Raw genomic sequence first — 12,811 nt, forward strand, 5'->3', positions numbered from 1 at the left:
ATCTCTTAAGAAATTTTTGGACTACTGTTGCACCTTAGGAGGCTGGCAGACCTTTAGAAGCTCCCATTAGGCTTCTGATTTATGTGTAGCAGTCTTGTAGAGAGGGTCAGGAAACTAAGCAAAGTGGAAACTAGGTTAAATTCAGAGAAGCCTGGTGCAGAATTATAAGCAGTGCCTTTAGTCCTCAAGATGAAGTGTGGACAGAGCACATTTTTACTGCACAAAAGCTTTTGGCAGTTTCTGGTGGCTGCTGACATCTGTGCCAAAGTTCCTCTAAGGATGGAGAAATGAGAAGGATAAAGTCATGCTCAGGAAATATCAAAGTCAGGACATGAAACAGTAAGCCCCAGGAGGAACAGCACACACTTGCAGCTAGCAGAGGGGACAGTCATGGGAGTATTTTCCCACCAGTAGCACAAACCCCACTGCCTTAGTTCAGAGCCTGGATAGCAGTCACCTTTCTTCATTTCACCTTCCCCTGCACTTACTTTAGCTGCTCCCCAGTCAACCTGAATGGCCAGGACAGCCACAGCAATAGGGGCTGCAGGAGAGCCACAGCTCCAGCTACTGGGTCAGGCAAAACCATTGGGAGGGTTACTGCAGACAAGTGACAGGCACCAAAGCAGAGATGCAACTCAAGGGCCCATCTTCCCTGCCCTGTAACACCTACAGGACTAAGGTTCTCACAACCCCAGTTTAATCAGGGCATCACTGATTCCATCAATCGACACCAGGCTTCCACAAAGCAGGCTGATGTCAGCGAAGACTTTGGAAACAAAGAAAAGTGCTCACCATCCAACCCTGGCCTCACCAGCTCTAGCCCTGCTCCTGCAAAATCTCTACACTCAGCCCTGCACAATGTACAGCTGGTTTGATGCTCTCCTGTCAGAAATGGCTTTCAGGCTGCTCATGGCATTATCTCAGATACAAGATGGATGCCACTCCTGGCAGCCTGCCATTCATCAAACCCACCTAGAAATGGCTCAGCTGCTGCCGTTTGCAGGCATAAAAAGACAAGCAGTTCTAGTCTGCAAATTTTTAGTGATTTGGTTGTCTGTGAAGCCAAAGCATAAGGTCAGAAAAGAGTGGTATCTTTTCCAAATAGCTTCTTGCACTCAGAAAATGAGTACCTTTTTCCTATTACCAATACCAGTGTTTTCAGGCTCATTTAATCTGTACCATGCTATTCAGGACAAATCTGTCGATCATTTCCACAGCACAAATTGGCAGACTATCAGCTGCCATCAGCTGTCCCTCAACAAAACAGACCCCAAAGTCCACAGGAGACTGTTCTCCCCTGGCACCTTTCTGCAAAGGCTCTTCTAGGACACTCTCTTCCATAACATTAAGCCTTTAAGCCTGACTCTCAATATATAAACCTCTATTTGCCAAGCATTCAGTACTAGGCCTTTCTAAGAATCATTTTGTGAAGCTTGGATGGCAGTATGTTTTCACAGCTGATCTGGAAAAGCTAGAAACAACATTTCCCAATGAGAAATCACTGCTTTACAAAGTGTGCACTGTTTCTTAGGGTTAATCTGACTTGCTAAGGGCTGGAGGGGCTGCAGAATTCTTTTATACTGTTGACATAAAATATCTCTGACTGTCTTCATGGTGGAATCGTTCCATTTTCTCCTGTCTGTTCTAGGATGGATATCCTGAGGCAGGGAAGAAAAAATAAATCAACATCTGACCTCAGAGCACCCATTGCTGGTGCTAGTGATGCCCATCTTATGCCATTGGACACCCTGATTAAGCCTGAACAGAAGTCTTCCCTTGCCAGGTGGGAAGAAAACACTGGCAAGATCTGTGCAAGGTTGAGACAGGGCATCTGCCTCCCAAACAGTCAGTCCTTGGAACAACTCATGACCTTCAGGATCACAGCAAGTGACTCATTATGAGTCTGCTAAACAGCTATCAGTATTACAGCTTATTCATAATACATGAACAGCTTAAGTGGGTCACAGAGACCTGTATATCCCAGCAGCCTGACTCCAACAGCGGTACTGGCAGCTTAAGGAAAGAATAACAAAGAGGACAAATACAGAGTGCTGCTGTCTCCAGTATATTTTCCCCAGCTTATTGTAAGAGGCAGTGCACATATTTCCAAAGCCAGCTATTGAATCTGGATCAAAAAGTTAAACCAGCTATTGATGGATCTCTCTTTCATAGTTGACATCTAGCTGTACTTTTGCTCCACCCCCAACCCTGCAACATCCTGGCAATGAACTCTGACAGTTCAGTTGTGCACTGCATGACAAAATATTTCCTTCTGCTGGAATCTGCTGCCCAGGTATTTCTCTGGATGTCACTAAGTTTCATACTTTCGTTCCCAGTTCACTTGCTCTGTACCATTTGAGATAATGTAGAACTCTATTTCTCCCCTCCCCTACCTAAAATAACTTTGAGTTGAAGGCATTTATCTAATTAGTGTCACTTCATCCAGGAACAGTCCTACATTGCAGCAAGGTCTTCTCATCCATCCACACCTTTTCTGCTTATTCTGCATTACCAAAATGGGCAACCAGAATCCCACACAGCATTTCAGGTCCAGATGAATAATCAGTTTGAGCCAAGTAAAAAAAATAGCCTTTAAGCAGTACTAGAGGTATACAGTACTCAACTAGAAGGGACTGTCCTAAGGCAGAGCTCTGTGGTCAAGACAAGCTGGTAGGTTTATTGTGTGACAGTAAGATCATATTCCAGAATAAGATGAAGTTTAACAGAAACATTTGCTTTAAGGGTCATAAAAATAAGAGATTTCTGTATGGCAGTACAGAAGCTCCATTTCACATTGACTAGATTTTCACAATTGGACTTACCAGCATCAGTGAAGATGTGGCATCCAAAATGATGCATGAAGTGCTGACAAGGGTTGACATGCCCCCATGTAGAGGGGGACTGAAACGCAGAGACATACACACAAGCAGGATTCTTATCCTGCAAAACCACCCTTTCTGAGACACAGGATTCAGCTTCCTGACAGCTTTTACATTAAGCTTTAGAAAAAGCAAAGAGAAATGCAAAATCAATCACAACACTGTCAGCAGTGTCCAATTATGTAGCAGTTTTGTTTTGCTTCAGTGGCCAGCTGGGACTAAGCTGAGACAGATGATTTCATCTTGCCAGAGAACTTCAGTTGGCATCCGGAGATAGGCGTGGATAGCCAGATCCTTTACTATTAACATACACAGTGAACTCTCCAGAAACAAATTATCAGAATTATTTTTTAAAGATGATGCCAAATACTGAATCTCAACGGACATGAAAATGAGTTCTGTGAGTCTTGCATGAGCTGATTTTTATATACTTGTTTGGTTTTAATATTGACTCCAAGTGACAGAAAAATGGCACATTACAGTGTGGTGTAGGTGATCACTGGCCTTGGACAAATGCAAGACCTGACTCAGGTACCTCTCAGCCATAAAACATTTCACTTAGTCTTTTTCTGAGAGAAGAATTCCTAATACTGCTACAAAAGAGGTAGCAATAAAAGATATTGTCACCTGATACTGTGGGTACATCATTTATCTTCACACTATAACTGTAACTGACCAGATCTGACACCAAGAGTGTCTTACACTCTCTTACACCCATAAACTTAATTAGAGATATGCTATAATAAATACCAAAAAAAGCAGAATGGTTTGTTTTTTGAAGTGATGAATGATCAGTAATAACTGACAGTAATTTCTTTCTTGGTAGGAACATATTCTCTGCAGTCACAACTTCTGATTGGCAAGCCTGCCATAAGCAAATGGCTTCTACACAGATGTCTTTATGTACTGGGGTAACTTATGGGTAATGAAGGCTGTTTTTTATTAGGTCAGACATTTAGTAACTAGGCCTCCATTTTTGATCCAGCACTTTTTACCAGGAGACTTTTGACAAAGACAAGAAATCCCCTGAAAACTAAGCAACACAAGCATAGACACTGCTTTCCCAGACTGAGCTGCTAAGCTCACAGAATATTCAGCATAAATGGATTATGGCAAGTTAAAACTTGCTATATAGTCACTTCCCATAGCATCCTCAGCAGAGGCATGCTGAGCCTGCAGCAGAGGCAAAGTACCTGTTCCAGAATCACTTTGGAATAACCAGGAATAGTGGTAGAAATTAAAGTCTGCATGTGTTAATTTTAATAAAAAATGCCAATGCTAAGATCAGCCATGCTTGCTGAAGAGTTGCATGCCCTGGCCACCTCACCAAGAGGGACAATTGGAGACAAGTTTAAGCGCTCAACTGGCCTTGGTGATCCAATGTGCTTTGGGGAGAAATCGTAACAAACCAGAAGTTCTTGCCTCTGCCACATTTATGGTTCCACATCAGAAGTTTTACTTACTGACTGGGGCTCAGGTGAAGACATGGAACTGGAGGCGAGTTTCCACGGAGAAGCAAGTGGGAGGTAGAGGAGGTAAAAATGAAGATATTTGCTTCTGTGCATGTGTGTGTCCTGGCACAGTGCTGGGAGCTGCTACAGCCTGTGCCATTGGTACAGCATTGAAAACCTCACTGCGGACTTTGCTCTCCACACCAGCGCATTTTGGAAACCAACAAGCAGAAGCAGAGCATCCAGGAGTTCTTCTGCATCACATGCACTGCTCCACCACTCTCTGGAGATGCTGCCAGATCTCATGATGAGCAAGACAGCACTGCAATCTACAGATCAATCCTGTCTTTGCAGAGTGTGTAGGGAGTTGCAGGCTTGTATGGAGCACAGGATTTAAAAAAATGGTCAGGCAGACTGCACTGGGGATGTTATGAACCCACCTTTGAATCTCAAAACCAAAATTCCAGAAGTGACTGTGGTAAACTAGTTTGTGTAATGCTCTTAAATAAGGCAGTTACAAAAAACCCTCCAAAATAAACAAACAAAACCCCACAAAACAACAACTATTTAGGTTCAATTTGAAAGTCCAGGCAGAAATTTCCTGGGGAAGGAACAGGGTAGCTCCAAGCCATATGCATAAGTTAGTGCAGCAGCAAAGGATCTTTTCACTTGGAGAAAATGCTTATTTGGAACCTTTAACCACTTAGCATTTGTGCTGAACCATAAGCTCACCACAGGTTATTTATCACAGCCAAAGGGACAGTGATTAACAAAGTACAGAAGCTGACATCAAGCTTGTACAATAATAATCAAGTGCCCACAAGAGATTAAAAAACAGGCATTTAATTTGGATTCTGCCTTTTTTTAATCTTCTGGTCAGCAATGGGGATATTCCTGAGAATCCTGACATCACAGTTCAATAACAAGGGCTAAATATGGCTTCTACTAGAATAGCATGAAACCCAATCTGCTCCTAGACTGTCCTTAAAGATTCTTTTACAGTTCTATAGATAGAAACCAATTATAATGAATACAGTCCACTTATATTGATCTGAGTAGAAGCTACTTCCTAACATTTTCATTAAATGTGGGATCACAGAAACAAAATTGAAAATGAAAAAATACAGTCCTTGGCATAGCTAGTTCACCCAAAGTGTCAGCCTTATTAATGTAGGGTCAGACCTACATCAGCAATGAACTTTAAGACCAAACAACCACCTACCCAAACCAAAAGGCATTACTTAAACTGTGAAGCAGATGTCTTTTGAAATAGGCTACTTTAGGAGTCTAAAACATCCCTTCTTATGTATATTGATAATTACATAGGCTCCTGATAAAGGTCTAGCTGATGCTGCCTGAAGGATTGGGGTTTTTTAAGCCTCTCAGTACTGTTTAAGAAACTTCTCTACTTCATGCTTTTCAGTTAATTTATATACTAATACAAAAGCCATTGAAACTAAAGCTGGTGATATAATAAAACACTGAAACAGATTCTGGTAAGAGTTACTTTGTTGCCTTCTGTAACCCATGATGGGCATCACCCATCATCCTGGAGAAAGTCCCCAAGAGGCACCAACTTTGTAGAATATCATTACATTCGGGTTTGCCAAATATAGGCTCAAAGACCAACCAAATCCCACATTAAAACTCAGGTATACATCTTATCCACAGCCTGGCTGGTACTTCTCAACTTGTTTTCAGTATGACAGAAAATAAAATGCTGACAATCTCCTGCACACTTTCCCTCAAATTGTGAGGTTAGACTGAGAACATGATGAAAAAGATAGGCTAAAGGAGTACATATATGGCTCAGTATAGAATGGGAAAGGTATTAAAAAACCCAATCTAACAGAGGGTGGAAAGGTATATAGTGCCAGATCTAATTTTTGTCAGTCTTCTTGTAAAGTGTTTGCCCATGTTTACTCACCTGCTGTTTTAGGTACTAAGCAATTACACTGTGGTAACCTCTGTGCTTTCTATCATAAGTTTTCTAGGCAAAAGACCAAAGCTGGTCTGGGTCAGCATGAATAAAACACAATAAGGACATGCAAAGGGGTCAGTGAAAATGTAAAAGACCATCACAAAAAAAACTTGATTGACAGCTTAAAGAGGCATGAATTATTTAAAATGGTAATAAAACATTTAGTCTCTTGCTCCTCTAGTGACCAACAAGTGCTAATCCTCCACGGAAAGGCGATAGATCCCTGCCAGTGCCAGCTCAACCAGGGAGTAATGGTACCCACCCAGCAGAAAGCCACCTCCTCACTAAGATTATTTTCCATCATTGATTTTTCAGGTGTGCACCAATGAAGTCCCAACAAGAAGTCTGGGGCAACCAACAGACTTCAGAGCCTTGGGACAACTGGTTAAGGGATCAGGAGAAGTAGTACCCCCTTCTATCTTTGTAACAGCAGAGAGTGATGAGTGAAGAAATGGGAGAGCCAGCAGATCAATACCTGGCTCCGAGCCTGGTGTCACCAGCAGAAATTTTGGGTTTTGATAATGGGTAGGTTTACACAACAGCAGTGCCCAGCTCTGGGCCCCTCATGACAAGAAAGACATTAAGGTGCCAGAGGGAGACCAGAGGACACCGGAGCTGGGGAAGGGTCTGGAGCATATGTCCTATGAGGAGCACCTGAGGGAGCTGGGAGGGTTCAGCCTGGAGGAAAGGAGACTCAGAGGGGACCTCATCACTCTCTACAAATACCTGAAACAGGGCTGTAGTGAGGTGGGCATCGGTCTCTTTTTACAGGTCACAAGCAATATGAATAGGGGAAAGGCCCTCAGCTTGCACCAGGGGAGGTTTAGATTGGATATTAGGGACAATTTTTTCACTGAAAGGGTTGTCAAGCTTTGGGCTGCCCAGGGAAGTAGCTGAATAACCATCCCAGGAAGTATTTGAAGGGCACATAGATGGGGCACTTAGGGAGATGGTTTAGTGGTGGACTCAGCAGTGCTGGCTTAACAGTTGGACTCTACAATCTTAAGGTCTTTTCAAACCTAGAGGATTTTATGATTCTGAACGCAGGCTCACTTGTACTGGTATATTCTATAAAATAAAACCTCCATAACCTAATTAAGTTCAGGAGCCAGTAGAGCCTTAAATCTCTTTTCCCTGAGTGTAGCTTTTCTATTACTTTGGAACAGACATCATTAACCTGCAGGACCATCTATATCTACGGAGAGAATGGAGAAAATGTCTTGCATTTAGCAGCAGCTATGAAGTATTACCTCAGTGTATACAATACATAAACAACCTAGTAAAGTTTTTTTTTAGAAACCTCCACCAACTGGCCTGAGAATTATCCCTGCAAGCAGTAAGCTGCAGATGGGCTAGCAAGCCAGTGTAGGGTGCAGGCTGTGGTTCATACAGAGCCTTGCAGAAGTTGTACAGGGTGGGAAAGGGTGGCAGCTGAGGGTACTCAGCACTGAGAAGCAGGTTACCTGGCCCAGCACAGCTGGAAGCTCTGCAGAAGCATTACTGTGGACAAAATCCTGACACACAGCAAATAGATTTGGGAAGAGGTACCCAGAGATGTTGAAAAAGCAATAAGGTGGTTTCTCCAGTTTTTGTTGAGAGGATGGGATTTGACAAACATACTTGTTTGCTGCTCATCCTGTCCCTCACTGCTGAAGGACCAGCTATCCTACACCACATGAAAGCAGTCAAAAGTGTTCTCAGTGTGTCTTGGGGGAGTAGGGAGTTACAACAGTCTTGGGTAGAAGTTTCTTCTTAACCAAGGAAGGAAACACACTGAGCTCTTCTGCAGCAGCTTCTGTAATTTTCCCACCACCAGCTAATTCTCCACTCCCCATGTGGCAGCTGAGAAGGGGCCAGGTCACTGTGGATGCATTTTGCTGAGCTTTTGGGTTTCCATCTGTCTGCATAAGCACAGAAATGGTGGAAATGCTGTTTTGTGCTATCCCAAGCACATTAAGACAACTTAGGCAGCAAGAGCAATGTGCTGATGAGGGCTCTTCACAGCAACTAACCCTGATGTATTCAGAAGGTGACGTTGAGAGTTTATACTAGAGGAATAAACAATTGAGAACATACTGCTGGAACAAAAGGTGCTGGAACTGGCAATCTGATCAGTGATCACAGTATTTCCACTGGACTTACTCAACTTAAGCATCAAGTGCACTGATGACTGCACACAGTTAACAAAACACCAGCTTAGACATATTAGCAATCTACCTTTGGCTTGTTTCAAAAGCCTTTACCTTTCTGCCAAATTCAAAACTCTAGAGAAACAATGAATTTTAAAATAAGTTCAGAAGCTGATAACACAGAAACATAATGCCTTGAAATAAGTCTGACTTGCAAACAAATCATTAAATGCATGACTAATTTTTCTACTTTACTAAAAAAATACTGGGCTCTTTCCCAGTGCTGCCTGAACATGACCAAATTTAATTCAATTCTTTTTTTCTCCTTACAATAACTTGGAGCAAGAACAGACATAACCCTAGATTTTTTTTTGTTTTGTTCCAGACAGACAATCAGTAAAGAATCCAATGTTGCTGGAGGGATAAGCAATAATATCTATAAAGCCTGAAAGCTCAATCAATGCTATTACAAACTACTACAGAAATTTGTCTACCACATAGTGTTACTCTAATTGGTGACAAGCCTTCTTAATAAGGAGTCTAGCCAGTGAAAAAAAAGTGCTGTATCCTTCTTCAGTACTGAATTACAGGTTTTCAGTAGCCTGAAACCGAGGAGATGAAGACAGTCCTGCTCAGTTCATGCATCTGGCAGACTGTTTATCAGAACTGCTCCACCTCTGTATGCAACCAGGCTGTTGTCTTTGGGATGCACCTCAGCAACCCCTGTGCTCTTCAATTTTCACTGGTCTGATCAGGCTTCAGAGCCCAACCTACCACAAGCCTCTCTAGCAGATTTCCTGGACACAAACCCTCCCTCTATTAAGTATTTGCAGAAATGGTACCCTATGACCATGTTTCCCTCATCCTTTCCTTCCTCCACTGCTCTTGCCTGCTCTGTACAAAAATACATCTAACAGTTAAGAGACCAGTGAGACAAGCCCAGCTCAGTCTCACCGTATAGAGAGGCTCAGGTCAGGACTGCATGATCAGGAGTTGGGCTTTACTGGGTTAAGCCAAGCATACGCCAACTATACTGCTAAAATATTCATGGGTTTGCACTTATGTTACATAAAAAGAATAAGAGATTGCAGTTTGAGAAACTGGTGCTTACGTAGACTGCATCCACCCTCTTTCCCTGTCACCCAGTACAAGTGACAGTGCACTACAACAGCCTTGGCTCGCTTTCGTAACAGGCTGACCAAGCCAGCTGAGGTAGGATCCTCACTTTCCTGGGGCAGCACTTTGCATTTGTCCCTGCTCAACCGTGAGGTCTCTCCCTGCTTCTTCAGCCAGGTGAGGTCCCTCTGCACAGCCTAGACCTCAATGGTGTAGCTTCTCACCCTTGCCCCAGTTTGGGACCATTCAGAGCTCAATAAAGATGCCACAATCTCCTCCAGGTTACTGATAAAGGCATCTGACAGGGCAGATGGTAAGCCCTGCAGACAGGCAGGCCCTGCAGCAACATCACTTGCCACCAGACTCCAGCAACTATCTAAATAGGGAATTCAGAGACTGAACATAAACCCCAGAAAAATATCTTGGGAGGCTGCTAACAGACACTCACTGGGATTAGCAGGAGGTTTAGGAGTGCCCAGGTGCTGGGCTCCCTCAGCACCGCCTGGCCATGTATCTCAGTGCCTGGACTTCCTGAGCACCTGTGGCTGGTACCTTCAGAACCAGAGCTGGAGAAAATAAGAGCAGAAAAGCTTTGGGTACAATAGGAAACACCCTCTCAAGCAGCTACAAGAAGCAGCTCTTTCTGAGGGGCTCTATGAAAGTGACATTATCGTAGATGTTTGCCAAGATGTCCAAGGCACACACCAATCCCTCCGCCACGGCATGCAGAGCTCTGGGTAAGCAGGTATCCATTCCTGCTTTCTAAAGCCTTTGCCATTTCACTGTTTTCAATTTGACATCCTGGTCACTAACTACTCAATGCAGACATACCAGCTAAAACACAACTAACAGTCACCAGGGCAGGAAGGGGAGGATGCCTTGGAGGTGAGAGGGACCAGAAACAGGCAAGTAGCATCCTGCAAAAATGAGCACCTTCTCCCCCTTTCCATAAGACACTGCTGTAACAATGTTACCAGGAGGAAGAATTATTGTAAATAAGAGTTAAATGTTCAGACAAGCACTACACTGGAGTGTCATGCATTGTTATAGCTTTAAAAGGGTATTTGTTCAATTATTTTTCCTTTTTTACTTCACAGAAATCTCAAGGGAAGGACAGCTCCATCACTCAAGAACACTAATAATGTTCAAACTATGCCTGAAAGCTCTTTCTCTCTTCTTGGTTCATTACTCTGCCTGGACAAGACCCTCATGGAAAGAAGTAAATCCATTCTCCTGAAAGGGAAATGGTACAAATGGCAGCAGGAATCACATAGCTACATACCAGTGTGTCATGGGAAAGAATAGTGAAAACTCGCTGTGATTCTGGCTGAGAAACAGCTGCTTCTGAGAGTAGTATGTGGTGAACACTTTACTCTGGGTGCTGTCACCTTTAAGAGCATTCAGATGTGTTACAAAGAGTAAATACACATGGTTACGCACAAGAAATATATGTGTACAAGATGTAGCCAGTATCTCAAATGTTACATTAGGCAGAATTCAAGTAAACTGCAATTGGCAAGAGAAAGGCACTATGTAAAAAACACCAAAACCAAGTGGAGCAACTCAGCCTTTGCTCTCAATGGGCAAGAGGAGGTACTGCTGTACTAGAGCAAGTGGCCTGACCCACAGGTACAACAGGACATGCCTACAGACCTCAAGATGCACTAAGGTACCAAAGACGGGAACTGAAAGAAACATGAGGAGGGTTATGTTAAAAGATATTTGCAGGAAGGCAGGCTGTCGCTGCTCATTGACAAGGAGATAACTGGGTGGCACTTCAATGCATGCACTGCCTGATGAACTAGTTTATGAATGGGCTGAAGACAGTTAAAAAGTCCTAAGAAAATCTAAAGTAGGGCTCCTGTGGGTGTGCATCCTTTACACCTCTCTCCAGTGAGATGGTCCGCGTCCCCCCGGCATGCAGGATGCCTGCGGTGGTTGCACAGGGGAAGTGGCATCAGGTTCAAGGGCATTAAGGCTGACACCGAGTACACCAAAACACAGAGCAGCTCTTGTGCACAGGCCAGTAGATACAATTATCGCAGGTACCAGTGATGCACTGCCTGGGGGTGAGCTCGGGTCGAACATGTACTGAAAATGGTGTTTGTGGACTGAGCAGGGCTGCACTGTGAACACGGAGCCGCACAACCAGCCAGCGATCCATCCCGCCGGACCGCTGGGCAAGCTGACAGGGAGCGAGAGCCCGCACGCCCCAGAATGGATGAGTCATAGTTTACACTGCCCATCCACTTGTCTCCAGGAGCACAGCACCGCTCTCCAGTTCCCCCAGCACAGCGGGGCTCCGCCGCACAGCGGGCTCGGCTGCCGGCGGCGGGATGCCGGGCTGCTGCCGCCGCACGGAGCCGGTCCCGCCGAGCAGGGCTGCAGCTCCGAGCGCGATCCCCGCCGCCCCGCTCCGCCGCTCCCGCCGGGGCCCTGGGCGGGCTCGGGGACACGCCCGACGGCGGGGCCACCCCGAGCTCACCTGCGCGGGCATCGCTGCCCGGCCCGCCCCGCTCCGCGCCGCACCTCACCTCCTTCCTGCGGCTGGGCGCGCCCGGCCGGGTCAGCAGCGCCGTTTCCTCGCAGACCACGGCCACATCCTCCACGAAGACACAGTCGGGGAGGCTCTCGTCGGCCGGCAGCTCCAGCACCTGCAGCCCCAGCTTGCCCCTCAGCACACCCACGTAGAGCTGATGCTCCCTCTCCGCGCGGGCGAAGTCTACCTCGGGGCCCGCCGCGCTGCGCAGCGCCTGCCGGCACAACGACTCGGGCAGCGCCCGCACCACGGCGTGCGTGCAGCGCCCGAAGGCGGCGGGGCCGCCGCCCAGCCCGGCCATGCTGCGCGGCGCGGACGGCGGAGGGACGCGAGGGACGCGCGGCCGCCGCCGGCGCTGGCAGCGGAGAAAGCGCCGCCCGCGGCCCGGCCGCGCCCCATTGGCTCCCCACCAGGCACATTTCCATGGGGCCGTCGCCGCGCGCCTCCCTATTGGCTGGCGGCGGCGGCCGGGCCGCGCCATTGGCCGCCCCCCGCGCGGCGCCGCTTACCTGTGCTCTGGCGGCCCCGTGCCCCGGCGGGCCTGAGGGGCGGCGGGGCTCTGCAGCCCAGTGCCTGGAGTTGTGGGCAGAGACACAGCCGCGCTGACAGCGTTCTGAGCCCCGCGCCCAGTCACAGCCATACATCCATTCCAGCTGGGCTGGGCAGGGGGAAGATCGATAACCCTCCTGCTTGAGGGAGCATTGACTTGGCCACCT

The 12,811-nt window shown here is 46.2% G+C and overlaps 1 protein-coding gene across 1 annotated transcript in view; it reads right to left on the minus strand.

Annotated features, from left to right (window-relative positions):
• DDAH1 (dimethylarginine dimethylaminohydrolase 1) overlaps nucleotides 1–12,440 on the minus strand; it is a 58,510-nt gene extending 46,070 nt beyond the window's left edge. Inside the window, exon 1 of the mRNA XM_085067987.1 lies at nucleotides 12,091–12,440. Coding sequence (XP_084924113.1) covers nucleotides 12,091–12,396 — 306 coding nt within the window. The 5' untranslated portion in view covers nucleotides 12,397–12,440. The remainder of the gene's footprint in view (nucleotides 1–12,090) is intronic.
• Nucleotides 12,441–12,811: the final 371 nt, after the last annotated feature.

Source organism: Lichenostomus cassidix, chromosome 8 (genome assembly GCF_008360975.1).
Source record: "Lichenostomus cassidix isolate B80296 chromosome 8, HeHo_3.0, whole genome shotgun sequence".
Classification (NCBI taxonomy): Eukaryota; Metazoa; Chordata; class Aves; order Passeriformes; family Meliphagidae; genus Lichenostomus; species Lichenostomus cassidix.